Genomic DNA, 23325 nt, shown 5'->3' with positions numbered 1-23325 from the left:
GTCTCTTATTCAAATCATGTGACTATTTTATAGTAACATTCAAAATCTTACTTGGAGCCAACTGCAATATGATGCTCTTAAAAGGGCAATTTCTGCTCCAGAGCTCTTAAATTTTATATTATTCCTAGCAGTTCTATTTCTGACTATGCCGAGTCGTTAGACAAGATGCAATCTGAAGAATGAGATTCAGAATACGACTACTGCTAATTAGCAGCTGTTAACAACTGAAAAGATGCATGAGGTACTAATACTTCAAGGCTAACAGAGAGAAGGACTTCCTACATTATGAGAGGTTCTTCACAGGGTTCCTCTGTTTCCCCGAATAAGTCTATTGTTGTTGGCACCCATGCTGTAGGGACAAAGATCTTATCTTTGTCAGTCAGCGTTCAGGCACTAAGCCATCCCAGCAGATGGTTTCTGTTGTGTGGGTAGAGCATGTGTGTTGGCTGCAATACATTGGAGTGATGATGCCCACTTAGGACAAGTGAAGTGTCTACTCACCATGATTTTCTGCACCTCAATTACTGACCCAGTTCTGAAGCCGATGTATTTTAAAAGCCTGTTCATACTAAGGTTTTCAGTATTCCTCTCGTAAGGAGGGTAATCGTAACAACAATCACATCATCACCTTTCATCCTTCAGCTAGAAGAATCTCAATGAATGAGCCAAAAATTTTTTGCTAGGTCTGCCAAGGTTTGTAAATATGTCAACAAGGTGAGGAAATTTCTACAATAGTCCCTGAGTTTAAATAGAAAGCACATACGTGTACCCTTGAATCTGTAGAGCTCTTAAGTTAGAGCGCCTTCTACATAACTACTGCTGTGCTGCTGTAAAATGGTTTAATTTACTGGAGGTATTTTAGCTAGATGTACTTACTTCCTAGTAAGAAAAAGTACTTTACAGAGTATTTCCAAAATGACAGCAAATCACCTATTTTTTTACAAAGTCAGTATCTGATGTTTTGCCTGCTTACCTGCTTTGCAGCATGAATTTCACTGAATAATAGAATGCTTTTGGAAAAAAATAAAATAAAATTAAGCCCCTAAAATTGACGCTGGGAAATATTATCTCTCTTAAAATGATAGCAATTTTAGTTTTCTTTTAAACCATTCAGTAATTGTTCAGTGCCATCGACAGTGAGTAATGCATGACTAGCCAAAACTTGGCATGAAAACAAATGTTTTCCTGAATGGCTAGATCAATGAAGCCTGGTTGCCAAGGGCTGATTTCTTGCATCTTCTCTCAGCACCCACACAATCACAATTTGTTTTTTTCTGCTCCTGATTTCTACACTGTCCACAGCATAATGCTCTATCATCAGTTCCCAGTCCTCACCCATCACAACATTCCATTTCTCTCTCATGTCATCCGTTTACAGTTTTTGAGATATTGACTGGCTAAGAGTCAGCCCACACCATAGGCAGTTGCAGCTACACTTCTGTTTGTTTGTCAAGCAGTGTAAGCAGAATGAGACCTGCCTTTTAGAGAACAGATAAGATCTTTCTCCTCTCTGTCAATTTAATTGGCATTCAAATGTTAATAGGAGAGCTACAATCAAAGATAGTTTTTCATTTTCACTAAGAAATGCAGACAAATAAAGACTACTTTTGCACTTCACTATCAAATATTCATACTATTTTGATGTATTTTCCTACCTCTGAAGCAAGTGCTGCATTCACTTTTTTTTTCTTTGCTATTTAACATATCATGTTAACATTTTATTGGCTCAAAAATGTCTGATTATTATGGTTTATGTTCTCTACAGAAGAACCCTCCGGACCTCTTAACTCACTTTTCAACAGAGATTTACTTGTAAGGGCTGAAATGCACAGAAATGTTAGGGAAGTCTCATGGTTTTCAGTACATCGTGCTGCTGAACATCTATTCTGCTTTCGTTTCTTAACTATGCTCTTTAAAAGAAATATTTGTAATTTATTGAAATGTAAGGTATCTTTCATTTGTATTAAACTTATTCTCCAACATGCAATACTTGCAACAGTCATATAAAATAGCATTTTCTGTATGACTGTAAATATGGAAGGCTTTTTTTTTTTATTCAGTTGGAATTACATGTAGCATTAATTCAAGAAAAAAAAAAAAAAAAGGAAATAACTATTATTGAATTAAGTTGTCAACCTTTTTATGAACCCTTGTAGCTCAGTCCTGGTGGAGCTCAGCCTTATTTAATTAGAACCCAAGGTACTGTATGCTAAAGACAGAACGAAAAGCTCCTTACTGTATAACTTGCTATGCAACCTGATATTGTATAAAATGTATAGCGTCATAATATTGCTGTTAGACTACCGAAGTCAGTAAGAACAGAAGATGATTTCTGATGCTTTTTTTCACTTGAGAAACTTATTTTTGTTTAGTTTAATTCACTCTGATGTACGGTAATAATTTCATGAAATTTTCTACTCTTTAAGTTCCAAACAAAAGTTATTTGAGAAATTTCATAGATATGCCTTATCACTTGTGTGATGTGATTATCTATGAAAATCATACTTCTAACACAGCCATCTACTGTAACAACTTCAATGCTAAAACAAAATGTAAATCCACCCACTCTGATATATAAAGAAAGAATATTTCTTTCATCATTGATTTCTGTTTATCTTAACAGTTCATCAGTGGAGAAGTATTTATGTAACACAGTCATCTGTGAAATTCAACATGCTTTAATCCACAACTCCATTTGTTTAATGTTTTGGACCTATAATCATAGAATTGTAGAATGGTTTGAGTTGGAAGAGATGTTAAAGATCATCTGGTTCCAACCTCCCTGCTATGAGCAAGGCTGCCAACCACAATAATATATACTTATCTTATAATGAAGAGGTTATATGAAAACTAACTACTCTAAACCCCTATTTGGCTTATAAAGAGCTTATTTATTGAGGAATTTCTATTTTTTTCCCATATTTTTATTATTTTTCTTAACAAAAATATTTATTTTAGGAATTACATACTTTATTTAATCTCATGCAAAAATGTTACATTATTTCATATATCAGTTAAGTATTGCTGAACATTTTCTCTCCACACTTAGAAGGTATAGCTAACTGGTTGCTGCGGAGTAAATGCTCATTGTAAATGTAAATGCTCACTATTTGAGTCAAACAACTACTTAGCATATTTACACATTTGACTCAGTGGAATTCCCACTGATTTAAATCTAACTGGGCCTGTTTCTACTATTTTCCCTGCAGAATATATTTGAAGAAGAGGAGTGGACCTTTGCAGAGATCAGATCCACAGGCAGATGAATTTCCAGGCATAGCTAAATATAAATCATTACAAAGCTTAATCTTTGCTTCGAACAGTATGGAATTAAGAACTCAAAATCAAAAGCAATACTCCCTGAATTGTTGGCCACTTTGAACAGAACCACATCTTCACAAAAAAATTGTAGTTCCATAAGTTAAATTAATCAACATAAATAATACCATTAAATAACGCACATCCAACATTTTAATATGGAATAATTCAAGACAGCACTTGGCAAAAATCAACAAGCCTAATCTCACCAATTTTACCAATGCCAAGGGGTGTGGAAGGGAGGGGATGGGTCTTTTATGATATTTGGATCATATGTAGACTACCATTGCCAAAAAAATGCTTCATCTATTGGCATTTCAAACAGATAAAAATTATATCTCAGTATTCAATATTCTAGTTTTTCAACTTTTGAAAAAGAAAAGAACTCAAGAATTTTCTGGAGAAATCTTCGCGTTCTTATTTTTAAGTCACAGCTAAAAAATAAAATCCCCTCAGTACTCCACTCACTTGAATACAATGAAAATCTCTAGGGGTGTCATTTAAGAAAATGAATGATACAGAGCTACCACATAAAATTCAGAATATCTGGATTTTTTTTTTTTTTTTTTTTTTGAAAGAGCAATTTGATATATGTCAGGTGTTACAGTAAAATCTTTTCAGTGACTTAGAATTTTCCATCATATCACAGAGAGCCATACAATGTAAAACAAAAAAGCATTATGCTTGACTTAGTAGGCAAGAGGAATTTCTTTCTATAAATCAGAAACTGACTGAATACAACACGTATATGAGATACCTTTGGGAAACATAAAGCTGTGAAATGTAGTTAGAGTACAGTGGTACAGCTAATTTCTACTATTTTAGTGGTATATTCCCAGGCTTTCATTAGATGATCATTCTTTAAAGGAAATTTAATTGTTTCAAACCCTTTTTGATTTCTGCCTGTGCATGGAGGGACAAATTGATAATAAAAAGAATTTCAGAATAACACAAAGTATGTGCTTACTGCTTGTTTTCTGTGCCCTTTTTTTTGGCTTTGCATTTAAACACTGTGTTTAGCTTCTCTACCATTTCTTTATTAAGCCACATAGGGATGTGGGATAGGAATTACATTTAAAGTTGATAAATCTATTGGACAAATTAGAAACAACACACAGAAAATCTTTCTCAGATTATGTAGATACTGAGGGCATCCTTGGCCTAATATTTTTTTGCAGTATCAGTTTTTGCTAAAAGATTTTTCTGTGCAAAAGCACTGAAGGATCATCTTCAGTGGGTCTATTTTAAAGACTATTTATGTATTAGATCTGTTCATGGTCTTATCTATGACAAAGGTAAATGATTTCAAGCCAAAATAAGGTAGATTTAAATTAGATATTCAGAGGAAAGTCTTCATTTTGAGGCATTGGAATGGGTTGCTCAGGGAAGCTGTAAAGAAAATAAAATCAAGGAAACAGCTGAATACTAGATGTATAATAAAGCCAACAGAATAAGTTTCATTTCCCAAAAGAAGGTAATCTTTTCTTCTTCTCTAAAACACTATTTAAATGAGGTCTCATTAGCATCAGTGGTTGGTGCTCAAGGTGTGCTAACTTTGCTAACCTTTTGATTAAGTCCCAAGAGCTCTGTGACCTAGTTCTTCTGTGCTGACCATCTAAAACATGTTCTGATGCATACTGTTGTCAGGATAGTTCCAGAACCAGTATAATTGGTGAGCCTTAAGCTATTTAGAGCTTGAAAATGCAATAAGTCATTAATATGAAAACTCATGCCTGGTGTCTCCTTCTCCAATGGAACTAATGAAGTGAAATGCTAGGAGCCTTCAATATACTTTAAAGACTGCTTTCTTATGTAACTCTCTTGCAGATGTGCTTATAAAATATTGAAGTTTATCAGTAAAAGAAATTGTGAGGATAAGAATGAGATATTAACAGTGATTCAAAGAAAGGGCTTTTTCAAATGTAAATGTTTAATTAACTCTGTGGATGGTAGAAGATACTTGCATACCGTTGCAAATACTTGGTTATGGTAGATTTTCCATATTCAGTGAAGTAATTTGTTGTTTGGTTTTTGTTTTTCCTGCTATATAACGAGAAAGATTGTCTGGGCTTTGTTTCAGGCTGTAGGCACTGAACCTTAAAAATCACTCAGGTCAAAGTGTTCCTCTTCATCAGTCCAATTCACAGACCACTGTTTTGTTATTACTGGCCTGTGAGCCCAATAAGGTGGTAGTGGATGCTACAGTCTGGGAGTTCTTTCTTCAGCTGAGTCCAGCTACCCCCTCTGCTTTCTACTGTTTTATGTATGTCCTTTTCTCCTCATCTGTACTTGCTACCAACAGAGCTGCTTCTTAATCTTGGTTTGATGAGTAAAGCTTAACAAACCGTGGAATAGAATAAGGGGATGAGGGCCAGTAAGGAGTCTGGAGTAAGGCCAGAAGAAACACGTGCTATAGAATCATGGGAGGAGAGGCAGGAGAGTAACTGTAGGTGTGCCAGCACCACCCCCTTCCCCCTATTCATTTCGATTGGAGAAAAGGCATTGAGCCCAGGAATGTAGTTCTACGACTTCTGCCCCTGTAAGTACACTTAGTTGAGACCTTTTCTATGAAAGTAGAGTGGTACAAGTGGCAAAGGGAAATATGAAAATTTATTGTGTCTTTTTATTCCTCAGGATGATCATTGAGGAAATGTAGTAATCTAGCCTATTGGTTAAGCAATACTTTAACCAAGAAGTCTGCAGCATTATTTTAAAGGAACACATATCATTTCCTGTAAATCAGAAGGTTGCATACAATGTATCATGTCATGACTCTTAGTAGCTTAATATCAAACCTCTAATTGGACTTCCATGTGAGTTGAAAAGTACTGAAAATATTCAAATGTTCCAGCACATCTAATTTTCTTTCCTAGAGACTCATTTTCTTTCCAGCCATATGTTGTGGTGTAACCTGTCAGCAGTTCAACACCACAGGGCCATTTGCTTACTCCTTCCCTAAGGTTGGATGGTGGGATGAGGGGGAGAGAACAGGCAATAAAATAGAACTCATGGCTTGAGATAATAAACATTTACTAAGAAGAGGAAAAATGGAAACAAAAATTCAGTGATAACAATGTATATAGCCACAGTGCTCTCCCCTTGATGCTCAGTACCAACAATGCAGGATGGTCTCAATCCCTACCAACTGTCAACTTGCACCCCTCTGAGCAGTGCCTCTCTCCTCCACCTGCACACAGCATTATGGCCTACCCAGGCCCCTGTCCTGGCCCTGCTAGGGGCCAATAATCTCAATAATCTTAAAAAAAAAAAAAAAAAAAAAGGAAAATGCATTTCATAGTCTGTAGATGACTTCAGAACTTACACTGTTCTAATTGGATTCAGATTTTAGTCATTTTTTTAAATCTCATAAATAATATTTATGGAAACTGCTGCTTGTTGAAAGAAATGGACTACAGTTAGATGGACACTGGATCCACCTTACTACCAATAGATGTGTTATGGCTAGAAGGAAATTAATATAGGCAATAAAAAACTGTAGTGAATCATAATTTCTCTCTATATTCTATGTCTAAAGGGATGTCCAACATTTTCTCATACTACACTGTGAGCACTACTGTAGGGATTATCACAGGGGCACAGTTCTAGGAAAACTAACTAAGTCATTTCAAAATGCACTACTTTGATACACTTGTCTGCCTAAGTGCATCCATCTCGCTTTGATCAGGCTACCAAAATAAATGTGTTATGATGCTAACTTTGCAGTCACTTCATCAGTGAGTTCATGGTACCTTCCTTTTTCTCTTTCTTTTTCTCCTGCTTCCTGTCAAAATTTACTGTTTCCAGTATTGTAAAGAGTGCAAGATTACTCATTTGTTTTTAAGGTAAAATAATTTACATAGAAAATGATGAAAGGCCTCATTAGACATCAGAGTACAAGTAAAAAAAATCAATGCTATTCTGCTATCTAAATGTTTAAATCAACAGAAAAGCAATCAAGTTTCTCTTGGACAAGAAGGAATATTTTCTTCTAAGAGAAAAAGCCAAGTCTTTTATTTAGCTTTGTAGAAAACCAGAAGCAAGACAGACAATCTTATTTTGTTAAGGATTAGAGAGAAATAATTAAAAATGACAACAACAACAAAAAACAACAACCAAAAAACAGGTATTCAGTGGATTATGGGTGGGTAAGTTGTGAGTGGCTGAGAGGGTTGGTTACTCCAGTCCAAGCTTAGCTGAACTGCAACCCTTCTCTTCCTGCTGAGTATTCAAACATGCATTGCGAAATTAGGAAAAGAGGGAGAAAAAAGAAAAAGCTGGAGGCTGCAGCAGCTGGAGTTTATTAGCTTACAAGAACCACCTGATAGGAATAATAGGAAGAGCCTAGGAGCATGCAACTAATCAAGACAAAAAACTAGTGTTGATTTGGAAAAGTTTACTTTATAAGTTCATAGTGTAAAAAACAACAAAAATTGGTGTTTTACCTACAGTTATGCAACAAAGTAGTTTTAGTAATAATTTTTCACTACCTTTTAGGAAGAATCAGACAGAAACTCTATAAATAAAATATTGTCTAGTAAATTATAACTTGTACCACAAAAAAGTGTCTCCTTTCTCAGGGTCACTGAAAATCAATACAGTTCTTTATGAAAAGCTCTTTACAATGTTTTAACACCTGTAGGTGATGGTTCAACTTGCTACAGCCTATGGATAAGTGATGTGCAAGAATCGTGTACACACAAAAAGTGCTGAAATAAATGTCTGGTAATATTTCCAGAAAGATCTTCTAAAACTAAATTCTTTGTCTGCTGATTGCAGATTGTTGTTTTTTTAATTATTATTTTATTTTTTGCTGTTAATGTATGAAACTGCAATTCTGGGACAAAAGTTGCAATTAAGGGCACTGATGAAAGGGCAAATCAGTTTTGATGGAAAATCCTCATATATTCTTAGGCTTTTAGAATTGCATGTTTTGGGTTCAACACTGTTTCCCACAATATTCCTGTCTCTAAAGCGCTGTGCAGGCTGGTCTGACCTCATAGATGACTGTGCCTGAACAGAAGGTTGGACTAGAGACCTGCAACAGTTGCTTTCAATTTGAGCTATACATGATCCTATATAGCAATTATTATGAAATTGAGCAACAATGCTTCTCAATGCTTTTCCTTTAATACTGAAGGTAGTTCAGCATCATTGTAGCCACAACAAGCAAATCTAGTCATATCTATATTGCTACGTGATTAATAACAACATATGTGTTATCAACTTCCTATTTCTTTAAAACAAATTGCCTGGGTAAAACAAAAGACTAACTTATATAACACACCCGAATAAGGATGGGGAGCATTCTCTTATTTTTCTCATCTTGCGGTAATGTTGACCTACTGGCAGAAATCTGCACTTCTGAATATCTTCACAAAGTGCTTTGCATACTCAGTTCACTGAACTGATATCAGTGTCTGAGAGTAATTTCCTCTGTCTTTACTCCTGCTAGGAGACCCTCAGTGGAAAGGCACTCATCAGTTCAATGGATTCCTGACTGTGACAGTCAGATGGAAAAGAGAAAGTATAATTTGAGGAGAAGGCTTTTTGTTTTGATTTTACTTGTCTCATGATTAATTAGGAACACACAAACACAGGATTAAAATGTTTCTCATAGGCAATAAATCTAGCATGCATATCCTATCATAGCCTATCACGAATTTAAATCTTTGTAAAAGGGATATCAAGCTCCTGTTTGGAAACTATAGTAGAATCTACTGCTGTAAAAGACTCTATATTTCTAACCCACATTAAGTAAATCCCATTTTGTGCCTGCCTATTCTTTCATCAGTTAAGTAGTAAAGTATGAATATAACTTAAAACCAGCCACATGAGTAAACAGTTTGAAGATAGGCTATTTACTAAAAACTGGATTTCTGAAAGTTGTACTGTCAACATGCTTTGTAGCTAAAATAATTTTTCCATGTGTTCTCTAAGAAAATAAGGCTAGCAAAAAATGCCAATCCCTAATGAATCCCATTTTCAGTAATGTCTCTGCTAAAATGAACTTCTAGTCCTTGATAACTTTAATAGCCTTTTTCTCTAGTCCAAATTCCTGTTTCTCATTTATACAAGGGGCATATACTTCTACTAATACCATTGTAATAAAAATTCTTTTCACAATGTGTAGCTGTCTTTTTGTTTCTTTGCTTTGTTCTTTATTTTAAATTGGTCTGATGGCTACTAGAGAACTGGTTGAGAAACAATGGACTTCGCCACTGCTTCCTGTTTTAGTACAACATCAAAGTATAACACAGTAACTGGAAGAGGATATTGTCTATAAACTTTTAATGAAAGCAGGCAGGATTTATGTAAGTGTTATGCTCCAGTATTGCTACTATATGTTTTAACTAATGATTATTGCCTGAACATTAATATCGTTGTGAGGCACTTCTATTGCTTGGTGTTATATTTACATCTCTATTTTAATACATATTAAAAAATACAACAAAGCACTTCAATGTGCATGTCAGAAGAATGCATGCAGAGAAGCACAAAATTGTAAGACCTTGTTGGCAGTTTAGACTGACACAGTAAACAGAAAGACTGCTGACAGAAGAGAGCAGGGGATTTTATTATTGTTATTATTATTTTTATAATAAGCATAACAACCATCTGTTCCTGGATTTAGAATGCAGATGTACTGTATGAAGTACCTTTATAAAATCAATATCATGAGGCTATGTGTTCATTCTCCCGGTGACTCAGGAGCATACTTCCTCAGTTGGAGTACTAAAAAAGAGGAAGACTATGAAAAATTTCCCAACTGCTAGTTTTGCAAATGTATCAAATGTATCCTGAGATGTAAAAGTCAAGCAGAAGTCTTCTATGTATTACCTCTAGCAATAAGGATTCTGCAATGGCAGTTAAATAAAAAACATTGTTATCTAGTGTTTACTCTTGTCACATATTCATTGGTTCTGCAATGCTATCAAGTAATTGTTACTCTTTGGGCTGTAGGACCTCATGAACTCAGTGCAACTTGAGACATGCCAATAGCGTACTTGGAATACTTATATAAAGAATACAAAGATCTTGTTCCTATGCATCATTATCAACCTGCTCCACTTCTGAAATATGTTTTTCTGCAGTCTCCCTCTCAATACTTGAACATCCTTCAACCTTCAACTTCTTTGAATACCATTATCAAGACTCAGCTTTTATTTTATGCATTATTTTCCCCAGAACAGTTTGTTCTTTCCAAGTAATCCTTTAACTAATGATAGTTGCTACTTGATTTGACATTCAACTTGTTTCATATTGACATTCATATTGTTTCTTTACGGCATTCTTATTTATTTTCTTGTTACAGAATATAGTTTTTTTTCCCCTATCACTGCTTCATTTCAGACCCAAGTTTACTACCTCTACTAATCTTCTAGAAAAGAAATAGTACAAACACATTTCATTTTTAACAGGATAAATATTACTATAGATTTCCTTTTAAAGATATTTCCCTTTTGCTTCTTAAAATATTCACACAATGGCACCTGTCTTATTTGATGTGGTACAGCTGGCAGTCCACTATGAACAATTCTCCTTACCACAATACAAATTAGTAGTAAAGAAGAAAGGTATTGTGAGAAAAAAAAAAGATAGGATCCCTTCTGACACAATGAATTTGTGACTAAAATCAAGGAAAAAAAAAGTCAAAGACTAGCTGTGGGTCACATGTGGGAACCACAAGATTTCTTTGCATATTGGAAGAGGCTTTTCAGAAAACTGTGAACAAAAAGTTTATTTGGAAAGATTCCTTTAAAAAGCCATGCACATACTTAATGAGGAGTGGTGATCCTTGTCTGCAAATGTTGGACTATATAGTGTTAATTTAGCAAGTCATCATTCCGTTCTCTGTAACACAAGCAATACTCTGTGATCTGTTAAATGATCCCCGATATTTATGTCACAGTTGATTTAACAGGAAATGTGCTACTTCCTGGAATATAATGCATATGCACACTTCAATAACACAGTACAATGCAATCTTAGAGATTGCTTTGCAGCCATCGATTATGTGGAAAATTACTGAGGCTCATGCTCAATGCTAACTGTTTTGCACTATTCTGAGGACAAAAAAGGAAGCCCAAAAGCTAAGAGTGAACAGGTTGGCAAAACAAATGGGAAATTTATGTGGAAGTACTAATTACTTTAATATTTTCTTGTAAATCTGCTCCTACAGAAGCATTAATCAAATATTAAAGAGAAAAATACTTTTCATATTTTTAGTCAAAACTACTTTATCCAGTCTTCTCATTCCAGTTTCCTCAATCCCTGCTGCAGGACTGTGGCTCTCAAAACTTCTCAGCCACAAGGGAACATCACTCAGCACATCACCTGCTCCTATTGATCAATAACCACAAGATTTTCTCTTGGAAATCCTCGTGTTATTTGACACTATTCCTTCTATGAACATCTTTTCAAATTTTCCATCTGCTTCCTATACAGAGTTCCTCTGCTACCTTACTTGGACAATTTTCCAAGTATCCCTCTGATATTCAGTAGAAAGTCTCCTACACCTTTTTTTCTTGCTTCCTTTCCTTTTCTGTTTGTCTCTGTATGTACCTAAGGGATTTAAATGAAAAAAAAAAAAAAAAAAAAAAAAAAAGCAATGATGGGTAGCTTATGGATTTCTTTCCACTCTAACAACTGTCCAAACAATAGTCTTAGTCTGTCTGACATCTCTGTGGCCTGAGCTTGACAAAGAATTGAACTATTACTTCCATTCCTCTGCCTTCTCTGGTCACTGTTTTCTCCAGTGCACTCTCCTACCATCTTGTTCTCCTTTTAGAATCTAGGTCCAAACTAATGGAAGTGGTAAGATACATTACCACTTTTAGATTTCTAAATCATGCTAACCACCTAAGATTTCCTTATTCTGTGCAGAGAAACAGATATATTTAGAGAACATTTTAGAAAACTACTTTAGGCATCTTCCTTAGGGTAAATTAAACACAACACAGAGTATTTAAATAATATCCTTTACGCTATTGAAAATCTCTCCATACTGAACTATTGTTTATGCACATAGTTCATATAGTCATTTAGATTTTTATTATTGCCCATCTTAATACAATTACTTCCCAATGTGGCCATGACAGAGTGGAATTGGTCTTTTGAAAAGATGCCAACAAGGGAATCTTATGGGTCCATTTCTTTAAATGACATATTTATAGTTAAAAGATTTTGGTTTTAAACCCTAATTCCTTTGCTGAATCATTCCAGATATGTATAGAACCTCTAATATGGTATCCAGGTGATCACACCAACTTTTAAATGTTTTACATTCTTAGCATTTCTCTTGTATCAAATATGCGATAGAAAACCTTGCAATCTCCTTTTGTCTAACAGCAGCACCACAAATATGATTAAAGTCTCAGCGAATAAATGAGTGCAGTTATACCTCTTCCTTTCTGGGCTTTTTCCACCCTCTAGTTCCTTAAATTATAAATACTTTCCAACAGTGATTATCTTTAATATATATATGTATAATAGTCTCTCTATTTGAGTCCAGTTGTAACTACTGTCATAATAACAACCTGATAACATGCAAACGTGCCACACTGTATACCATATTACTGTATTGACTAGGGGAAAAAAAGTCTAGAGTCTGGTGCTAATACTACATACTAAATACATACTAAAAATTATGAAAATTCAAATACAAACTGATCATTTTTCCATAACAACTGATTTAAATTTTATCAGTAATTTTGGTATTTATTAGAATAAGCTTGAGTTGGCCACTCCTCTACTCTCCCTTAAAGTGATGTGTTTCCTATTTGTTTTGTGGTTACTTCTAAAGGCAAGTATGCAGATCCAGAAGGGATACATTAGCACCTTGCAAGGTAGACAAAAGTTTCTCCTGACTTTAACTGGCCTTCAAGAGATCATACTGAAGCACTTTGTAGGAGTCACATAGATCCACTTAAAAACCATATGAGACAGCTGCATATGTTCATCCTGAAAAACATATATGGAAAGAAAAATACATAGAAAAAAATACTTTTTAACTCTGGAAATTCCCACAAAAACAGATGTTTTACTCATTTGTCTCAACAACTAAAGTTATGGAGAGCTGGAAAGTAGAAGCATCCTATAGATGTATCATGGCTCTTAATATATGCCCCTCAAAATTACATTCCTACAGTATGACATCATTCATTAGCTTATGTTTGGTTTGTGTGCATTCAGACAAGACAAATACAGAATTCAAACAAAACTCATACTTTTTTTTTTTTTTTTCCCCAATAGGTCTAGACATCCTCTAGATGCAAAAGTTATGTAAATGATTTTAGGAAAGGGTCAGATAGTTTTCACCACAAATAACTTCTGGAATGTTTTTTTTTTTTTTTGGAGAATGAAATTCTATAGGCAAGAGAGAACAAAAAATACATCTGTAAAATCCAGGAATTCCATATTACAACATCAGCTAGGCCTGTGAACTAGGAAAAATTTTAAAAAGTAACCACCTATGAGATCATATTACAGCTAATGTTATTTTTATAAATCCTTACTGATTGCTACAGAAACTTGATAGTTTAATTTTAATAAATACCCTAGAGCTTTTCTATATAAGCTAAAGCATACACGCAATGTGCAAGTGATTATTATTACATAGAGGAGGAACAATAATTGATAATTAAATCTTTAAACATGAAACAAAAATGGTCTTCATTCAGTGTTCATTCAAATAGAGGCACGAAGACTCCAATTAAACAGAGCTATCCTCTAAGCTTGCCTTTTTCTTCAGCTTGTGTTTGCTTCTAACTTGATCCTGACCTTTGTGTTTTCTTGAAAAACACCTATTAAAACATGGCCTTTGAGTTAACATCCTGAGAACCTCCAGGGAGTGACGAGATTGGGGTCTGATTTTTTCAGTCTTCCCCAGTGACCTATGTTGGTTTCTTGGAGACAGGTTCAGCAGTGGCAATACAGTCTTGGATGTGGTGCTCATGTCCAAATGAGCATCACTGAAGGCTCATCCAAGAGGGACGCAGAAGAGTCCACAATCTGCTCAGGCAATCCTCCCACATCCCTATTGTCTGAAGGGAGCTATTGCCTTAAACATTGCCTCATACACCTTATGTACATATCCCCTGTTCAGGGGAACTGAGTGGTACTTGCCTGCTGTCATCCACCTGGCTGTGCTCGCAGGGCTGAGTCCCATGCCAGGGAAGGAGGGAAGTCTCTACCCCTCCTCAGAAATGATCCAGTGGGCATCCTGCAGATGTGCACGCATACATGTAGATGTGGTACTAAGGGACACAGTTTAGTGGGCATGATGGTGATAGGTTGATGACTGGACTCATTAACCTTAGAGGACCTTTCCAATCTTAATGATTCTATGAATCTATGGTACCTGCTACTATAGACTGGGGACCTGTGGAAGTCCCTCTCCTAGCTCTGTGGGCTGTGGGCCTGAGGCAGCCACCCATGCCAAGGTGGCACAGCCACCCATGTTCTGTGCATAGTGTGCTGTGGGGCTGCAGCCATGCCCATGCCAAGGAGGGACCCCCAGCTAAAACTGAGGGGACTACGTTAACAATACAGGCAGTGTCATGGTCCCAAAAAAGGCTGTTGAAACACAGGACCCAAGGAGTACCATTCTCAGCCCTGCTTTCTGAAGAAAAAAATACGGCAGTACATTAAAAGAAGATGCATTTTTTTAATAAAATGATCCCAAACATATCAGGGAGAATAGATGTTTCAAACTCAGAGAGAGGAAGTAAAGGAAGTAACTTAGGAAAAAAAAAAAGGGAATATTCACATGGTAGCAAAGTCCAAGTAATTCACATACACACAGTTCCTATGTGTTTCTAAGAAAGCATCAATTTTCTTGACTCAGGGTGAATTTGTATTGCTTTGCCTTTTTACCCTTTTATAAAAATGTACTTTAAACTGGAATACAATTATGTGTCAAGGTTTTAAACCACATGCAGGGATGATTGCAGAGAGTAGGTGATGAAAGCTGTAATCATCTAAGTAGTGCATAACAGATCTGAACTACTCTGAATGGATAAGACATTACTCCCTTTTTTATACCTGCTATTCTCTTTTTATATTCAGTAAGATTGTCTTATTTATGAATATTTGAATACAACACTTTCATTAATCACTTGAATATATACAATTTTGTACGGTGAGCAGTAATTGCACTAGTAACCCACTGATAAAGTATTTACAGAACACCTTTCAGTTACATTTTCAACTCACCCTTCATGCTTTCCAAAAGTTTCTACCACTGGAAGACTTAATACTTACCTTCACAATCTAAAACTCGTTGAGGTCTAGATCTTGCCACTGCTCTGGAGCAGACATCTTTCGAGAGAGCTACACTCAGTGGTTCCGTAGCTGAGTACAGACTCAGTAGGCAACACAGCTCCTGGAGCTGGGTGTCACTTCAGGAGTCTGCAGAACTGGCCCCTTAAGGGTCCCTGCTGCACCACACAGCATTATGCTGCTTATCTGGAGCCTCTTTCGTTTGACCTAGAGAGGCTTTTCTACAGCTCATGCAAAACAGTAGTCTATGACTCTTCTTCAATTGCATCTTAGTTTCATTTGATTTTTTTCTCCCTGCTGCAATACATTTTAGTTCTGCTCTCAACAGAAATGAAGCATGATGAGGAAGGGGTCTGGGGAGAGGGAATTAAAAAAAAAAAAATCCTTATGGAAAAAATCCATGTATGGTCTTTGGAAAAATTGCTCTGAGATGATGTTACCTCATGCACTAATATATACAATTTAAAGGAAAATAATTGGTGTATTGTTTTCATTAGTAGAAATGGATTTTAAACACTTGAATATTTGAAATACACTGTAACACACAATAAAAGACAATCATCTTGGTGAGTTAAAAAGAATAATTCCCAACAGTACTAACAGCATTGAGCTTCAAGGGTGATGGGGAAAGAAAGCTAGCCAGCAATGATGGTTAAAAAATGTGTACAGGTGTTAATGGTAGATGTGGGTGGAAAGTGTCATAAGGAGGCAGTCAGGAGTATTTTGGAAAGATGCACTCTACCTGTGTAGCCCAGCGAATTGTCACCATTATCAGAGGTGGGGAGTGGCGTCCCGCTGTCGTTCCCCCTCTCTAGGTCGTCAGAGTCTGTCGGAAACAACACCAGAGCTGCTGATGGGGTCACAGGAGTAACAGGAGTTGCCATTTTGATCAAAACACGTCCAGACACAATTAAATCCACACATGACAGCAAGAGCCAAAGGGCCAGTACGTGGTGCACGGTGTCCTCCCAACTGCATGGCGATGCCCGATGGAAGGTGGCCGGCATCGCCCCAGGCCCCCAAATACTGCCCGCTGCCCCTCGCTGCCCTCCCAGCTCTCCTGCCCCTCGGCTCCCTCTGAGCAGCCTGTGCTGTGCAGCACCCGGCCCACCAGCCTGTGCAGGCTGCCGTGAGCATATGGGGACGGGGAGGCAGGGGAGCTGAATGCTAGCATTGCTAATTTTCCACCTTATTGTTAATCAAAGCTATTGACTGTGATCACTCGCCATCATCGCTTCATCTCCTGGCAATTACGGACCCAGGGGACTTCACCTCTTTGTGGGGAGGGGCTGAAAGGGGGGGAATGTGTCTTGGCGAGCAAGTGGGGCTGCCCTGCCTCTTCTGCAAGATGGGGCAGGGCTCCCCTCTCAGAGGGCAATAGTTTAGCAGTAGAGGAAGCAAGATGTGTTTTCTGAGTTGAAAGATGCTCGCAAAGAAACACTCAATTTTCATGTCATATTTAAAAAAAAAAAAAAAAAAAAGGAAAGAAAGGCAGCTGGTCAGCTAAACACAGAAATGGACACGTTTTAAGACTCCAAGATAAATTGCTGATCAAAACACCATAAAGCACTGTGAAGGTAACCCATAATAATGAAGTAAATAATTCAAAGCAAAAAATAAAATAAGAATCCCAGTGGCTCTGAAAATAAAACAGCACAACCCAAAGGAATTTGTTGTCAGTATCAAAATACCTTTTTACCCTCATCTGTAAATGTAAAAGTGCAAATTAAACTTTAATTCTTTTCTTTTTTAATTTGCTTTTGATATCACAGTGTTCAAAAGATAATACCTAAAATGAATCATTCATGTTTTGGTTAAAAAGCTGCAAGAAGCAAACCTGTTACCAAGAATACCAATAACACAATAGGCTGCATTTCTTCTTTTCTTGTTGATGGATGTCAGACAATTTATTAATAATTTTAAAGACCCTGAATAGAAAAGATATGTTTTATGTGCACACACACGCATACACACATATTCTGGATTTCCATGATGACTGAAAGTAATTGTTCTATTTCAATAAATTGTACATGCTACTAAAAATCATGTTGGTTTCATACAACTCCTAATGGAAAAATGCATGAAATTAAACTACAAAAAACATAGGTAGTTGTTTTTTTTGTTTTTGTTTTTTTGTTTTTATTTTTCCTGGATGCAAAGTTTTGCTAGCTCTGTTAATACAATGTTTAAAATGTGATGTTGAACATTCATATTCTCCAAGAGATCATAAAGCTGGACTTTTTCTAAGGAATTCTCAAAGAAAAACAAACAAGCAAACAAACAAAAAACCAAAATCCTCAAGACCAGGCTAAAGGTTAAAAGAAGAAAAAAAAAAAAAAGCAAAAAAAAAAGCAGGAAAAAAATCTTAAAAAAATAGTCAGTTAAAAGAATTGATAGCATGCCTTTTAAATTACTGTTGTAAAAAATTAAAACAAACAAACAAGCAAAAAAACCCACAAAATAACACACAACACTAAGATGGCGTTTCATCCTGGCAGATGAAAAAAGTGAAATATGTTCATTTACTGACCCATTCATCTTTGCTGACTCACTAATGGCCAATGTCACACACGTCTTTAAAGCCTACTCTGGAAATGGCTGTTGAGTGAATGGTTCAACATTCTGCTTCTCCAGATTGCTCACTTATTTGCATTCAAGGGTTGACTGGGTCAGAGTTTTAAATTACAGCAGTAAAGAAGAGAAGGATGGGACTTCTTTATTAAAATAAGATCCAGAGCCTATGCTTACTTTCTTTTGGGAAAATGTTTATAATCAACGACAGAAAGCTCAGACTCAGATTTCAAGCAACGAACCTGTCGATCGTCATTGTTGAAAGATTAATTGCCTTCTAGGAGATTTAACCATACACTACTCAAAATGATTAAGAAGAAGGAAGATGTGCAGAAAACTCCTGGCATGTTCTCATGTGAGCTTAAGGTGTGCTGTCATGTGCAAAATATGACTGCAAAATGTATTGGTCTATTTTATCCAAGATACTGCTTAGGACAAAGCATTCCCAAGAGGGCCAACAGCCTCCTGGAAGACATCTCAAAGAGCAGCCACTGCTCACATCCTTTAGCAAGGCCTACATTGCAGGGTTAAACAGGAGCAGTTTCCATTTCAGGAATTCCGTGCATTTGCTCCAGCTAACAGCAGCTCTAAAATGAAGCTCCAACTGTTTGCAGCCATTTAGGCATGAAAATCTTCCCTTCAGTCCTTCCAATGACTGAAATGAGGGGGTTAGTCTGTTTTTAACCCTACTCATATTTACATGATATCTGCTAATGACAATACATTCATTACATTACTTACTATATACAGATTTTTCACTCACATCCTCTTTGAGAAATTCAACTTTTCAACTTGGTCATAAATATGATATTCATCCGGGGTTAAATTACATGCAAAAACTACTTTTGCTAAAGACAATCATGGAAGTTGAGTTCTTGCTATGGGTGAATTCTCCACATTTCACTGAAGAATAACTCTGCACTCAACTCCTGCATTTAGGGATTTAGCCCCTTGCACTGGGCTGAATTTAATTGTAGCCCTATCACAAGATCTAGCTTCACACAACTGACTTAAATGGTACATTTCACCATAGAGCTGCTATGAAGACATTCTACTGAATGTGTGGTGAAGGGCCTGAGAGTTGAGATATGATGTATTTCCCTTCATTTGCTGTAGGATCAGGCAATCTTCCATTTGGTTATGCTAAACATAGTGAATAATTTCAGATCACTACACTAGTTGCCATGCAAAACGAACTAACAAACAAACAAACCAATAAACAGACAGAAGGAAATGAATGTGATAGTCTGGAAAATTCAAATGATGTATGAAAAATTTACAGCTCGTTCCAAGCCAAAGAAGGTACTGAACTCAGGGAAATGCCACATTCACTTTACAGAAAGGCTCTTGTTTATTTCAACATAATATAATGGGGTAGAGGCTTCACAGAAATGACAGAAATGTCTGTCAAAACCTCTCTAGTAAAGATCTATGTCTTGGTGGAACTTCCGAGTCTCAAAATCAGAAGGGATTTAAGCCACAGTTTCTGATATCTCAGCTTCTCAGAAAAGTCTCTTTTCAGCGAAATAAAACTTTAAAAGATGCTTAAGCAGTAATTGGATGATTATTAAAAACTAAAATAAAGATTAAGCAAAAATCTCAACATTTCATTTAAAATTAATTATTTTTACTTTTAAGTATGCAAAGCTGCAGAAATAGGGTAATTTTTTTTTTTCATTTATTTTTTTGTTACCAAACAAACCAGTTTGTTCCAAAACGGTATGCCTTGGAAGAGGATAACAAAATGTGATGCCTTGACTACCAAAGAGAGAAAAAGGACAGCAGTTATTAGTTGCTATGACATTTTTCTTTCACAGGAGCATTTGTGATACACCTCATTAGAGAAGCAAAACCCCCTCACCATGATGAAAAAAGAGTCTAATTTATTCTTTCCACAGCCATCTCCTGAGCCACTATTCATTAAATTAAGCAAGTACCTCATGGCATTAGAAAAAAATCATATATTTTGACTTGACAGAAAAGTGCTACATTTCCCAACAGTGAATGGTCTAGGTTTTTAGTGGAAGGATTTCAGGTTCAGTCAGTACAGCCCAACCTCAGATGCCACCTGCAAAGCAGCAAGAGGACTTGGCTTAATCATATAAGTTATGAACAAGTCTAGGAGAGTGTCAAAATCTGTATCAACGTGTGGAATCTTGTTCACTGAAATTTCCACTTAAAAATCTTTAACTTAATCGATTTTATTGGACTGCAGCAGTAGCCACTAGACACAATTTATGCTTTCATTTACACATCTTTATCTCTAAAATGGTCAGAAAATCCAAATACTAAATACTTGCTTTTCATTGCCTCACCTACTACAACATCTAAAACTAATCATTCATATCTTCATTCACATCTACTTTCACATGGCTCGTGCAACCCTAGTCTCAAATATTAATGTTTTAAACATTTTCACCACAGCTCAGCTCTCTATGTGATGGTCACTACTGATGGTGTTTTCTACCAGTAACAGAAAGTTAAGCCATCAGTTATTGCTTCTTTTGTACCAGTGAGATAAGTCAAGTCTATATGACAAGACTTATTCAAGATGCATTCTTAAAAGTCCCCAAATGATTCAGTATTGATTCCCTAGCCCATCTTCCCAGATGACACAAAGAATGCCGAAAAGATCTGAGAAAGCACCACGTCCTACTACTGTGGGAATCTCACATATGAAATACTACGCTGATCATACTTTATCTGAAATTAAAGCCACCTACTAAACAATGACTGACTGAAAAAACCAGCAATTGCTGTTTAATTTTATTAAAAAACTTAGCACTCCATTATTTTTTTGCTGTGTTTCTCTAACTTTCACTATCATCACCTTGAGGGTACAAAATTTGGAAGAAATGTCATTAATAGCATTTGCAAATGACCATTAATAAAATATTAGGGTGAAGCAAATGAATATAAACTACTATCAATATTAGGATTGTGTTCTACAAATTGGATCAATTTCCATTGATTCCCTTCTACTGATCCAGATGAATTCAGAAAGAGGCGTCAGGGAAAAAAAAAAAAAAAAAAAAAAAAAAGCAGCACAGGCCACCACAGATTAAATTGAGGAAAAAAATTAGCAGCCTGTTTCTTCAGCATTTTGATTTATTCTGGCTTTCACTGGAGTTATATTAGAAATACCTTATAATATGTTTTAAGGGATATTTAATTATATTACTTGGTTATTTATAATGGTAAAAAATTTTATTCTATTAGTAGATAGTTAAGTAATGGCAGTACCTGAATGAGAACTACTCTTTAGACTAAATGACTACATCTCTGAGAACTAACTTTTGTGAAAGGAAATATAAAATTATGTATTTAATCAGAAAAACAAACAAACAAAAAAACACAGTCAAGCTTCCAAGCATGTAGACTTATTCTTCAGATCTGGATGAAAATGAAAAACTTCAAGCTATACGAAGAATTGGGAATAATTAGGCCATCCTTATACCATCATCACAACTACACTACATTCTACATTAGAAGCCTATGCTGTATATGGCTGATCAATTTGGAAACTATCCTTTCCAATGTTTTGTATTAGCTGGAGGAAAATACGCTATTATTTTTAATAAGACTTAATAGCACAACTTTCTAGAGACAGAATCACATTCAGCCAGTACTCTAATGTCTTTAAAGTGGATAACTTTAGCGAATTTTCACCAGCTGAGGTTATCCAGAAGTAATTAATAAGATCTTCATTAAAAGTTTACATTGCTTGCCTACCTCATCTTAAAAGTTAAGAAAGGTTTAAGCTAAGAGAAAATGGGAAGAATTTGCTCTCATATAATGGCTTTAATCTGAGGATTTGGCACTAGTATGTTACAAATAAATCCATAAGGATGCTTTTTATTAATAATTTATACTACTATGGTCTAGCAACTTAATATATGTTTCTAAAAATAAAACATACATTTTCATACAAGTACAGAAATGTTATTCACTAGGCAGAAGAAATAATTTTTTGATGAGAACAGACATACTTTGTGGTAAAAGAACCCTTAGGGTCAGATTCTATAACAAGGAAAAATACAGGATCTACTTAAGAGTTTGAGCACCTTTACTTCAATCATCTTCAAAGAACAATACATATGACTGAAATTCTGATAGTAACAGAAGCTATTAAACAGCTTGCCTTCCATTCATTTCCATGCTATGTTCAATAAAAGCCTTTAAATTAGGGGAAAAAAAAAAAAAAAAAAGGGAGTACTTCCAATTATGCAAAAGAATGTAGTCAGTAAGCAATCTCTTTGCATTTATTTACAAGGGCTGCTTTGAAAGTAATGCCTCCTATTTTATTAAGTTGTCCCACAACATCAGATGTGGATGTTGGTGGTGTGGCAGTAGAGATTGAACCTTCCTGCCATTTTCCTGTTACATCTTGCTTCTTTATGACAGATGGCAGCAGAGGGGCAGTCTGACAAAATGGCACCTGACATGGCAGTGCAGATGAGGCAAAGATGTGGAACTGAATTCTGTCATGAGGAGAAATGGTACTCACTGACATTCATCGAAGCTGAACGTTTATGGAGAGCAAACAGTGGATGTGAGCACCACTCAGGTGGTGGGTGGTTATTTCAGCAGTGGGGACAGCAAAATTGGATCACCTCCACTGGAGCAGATTTGTATGAGCACAGCAAGCAAGCACCTGTTCATCACTGGCAAAAATGCATAATGGTGGTGACTGTGTTGAAAAACAGTGTTTTGTAGCTAAGAGTTTGCTCTATCAAACAGTGTTATTGTGCTCTTTGTATCTATTGTAGTTTCCATTGGAAATAAATAGGAGACGCTTCTTTTAGAATGACCTTTGGCATATCTTCTGTGTAAAGCAAGATCAGTGATTACCATATCCTATAGAGTGATCTGATGATTAAATAAATAAAGGAGGATTTGACCCTGTCATAGTTTACAGTTAAAATCCTTGTGGTCTAAGAAGAATTTCATTTAGAGTTAGCACAGTACATTGGTAATTTTGAAGTGAACACTGCAAATTAGAAGGCAAATTACAGTGCAAACAAATGACATGGAGTGGAAAAGCATATAATGTCAATCAATACAGCTCTGTATGTATAAATTTACAGTAAGCTACAAATGTCATCAAATCACTTGTACATATGCACACAGAGTAGTAGTAAGTTGAGCGTCCAGAAT

General features: G+C 35.9%; 1 protein-coding gene across 4 annotated transcripts in view; it reads right to left on the bottom strand.

Moving 5' to 3' along the window:
• ROBO1 (roundabout guidance receptor 1) overlaps nucleotides 1–23325 on the bottom strand; it is a 693687-nt gene that overhangs the window by 342054 nt on the left and 328308 nt on the right. For all 4 annotated transcript variants that reach the window (XM_085241045.1, XM_085241026.1, XM_085241036.1 and 1 more), the window contains exon 3: nucleotides 16340–16423. In XM_085241045.1, the coding sequence (XP_085097171.1) occupies nucleotides 16340–16423 (84 nt within the window). The remainder of the gene's footprint in view (nucleotides 1–16339; nucleotides 16424–23325) is intronic.

This window comes from Meleagris gallopavo, chromosome 1 (assembly GCF_905368555.1).
Source record: "Meleagris gallopavo chromosome 1, MGAL_WU_HG_1.1, whole genome shotgun sequence".
Taxonomy (NCBI): Eukaryota; Metazoa; Chordata; class Aves; order Galliformes; family Phasianidae; genus Meleagris; species Meleagris gallopavo.
Note: the sequence above shows the minus strand (reverse complement) of the source record. Positions and strands in the feature narration are given on the sequence as shown.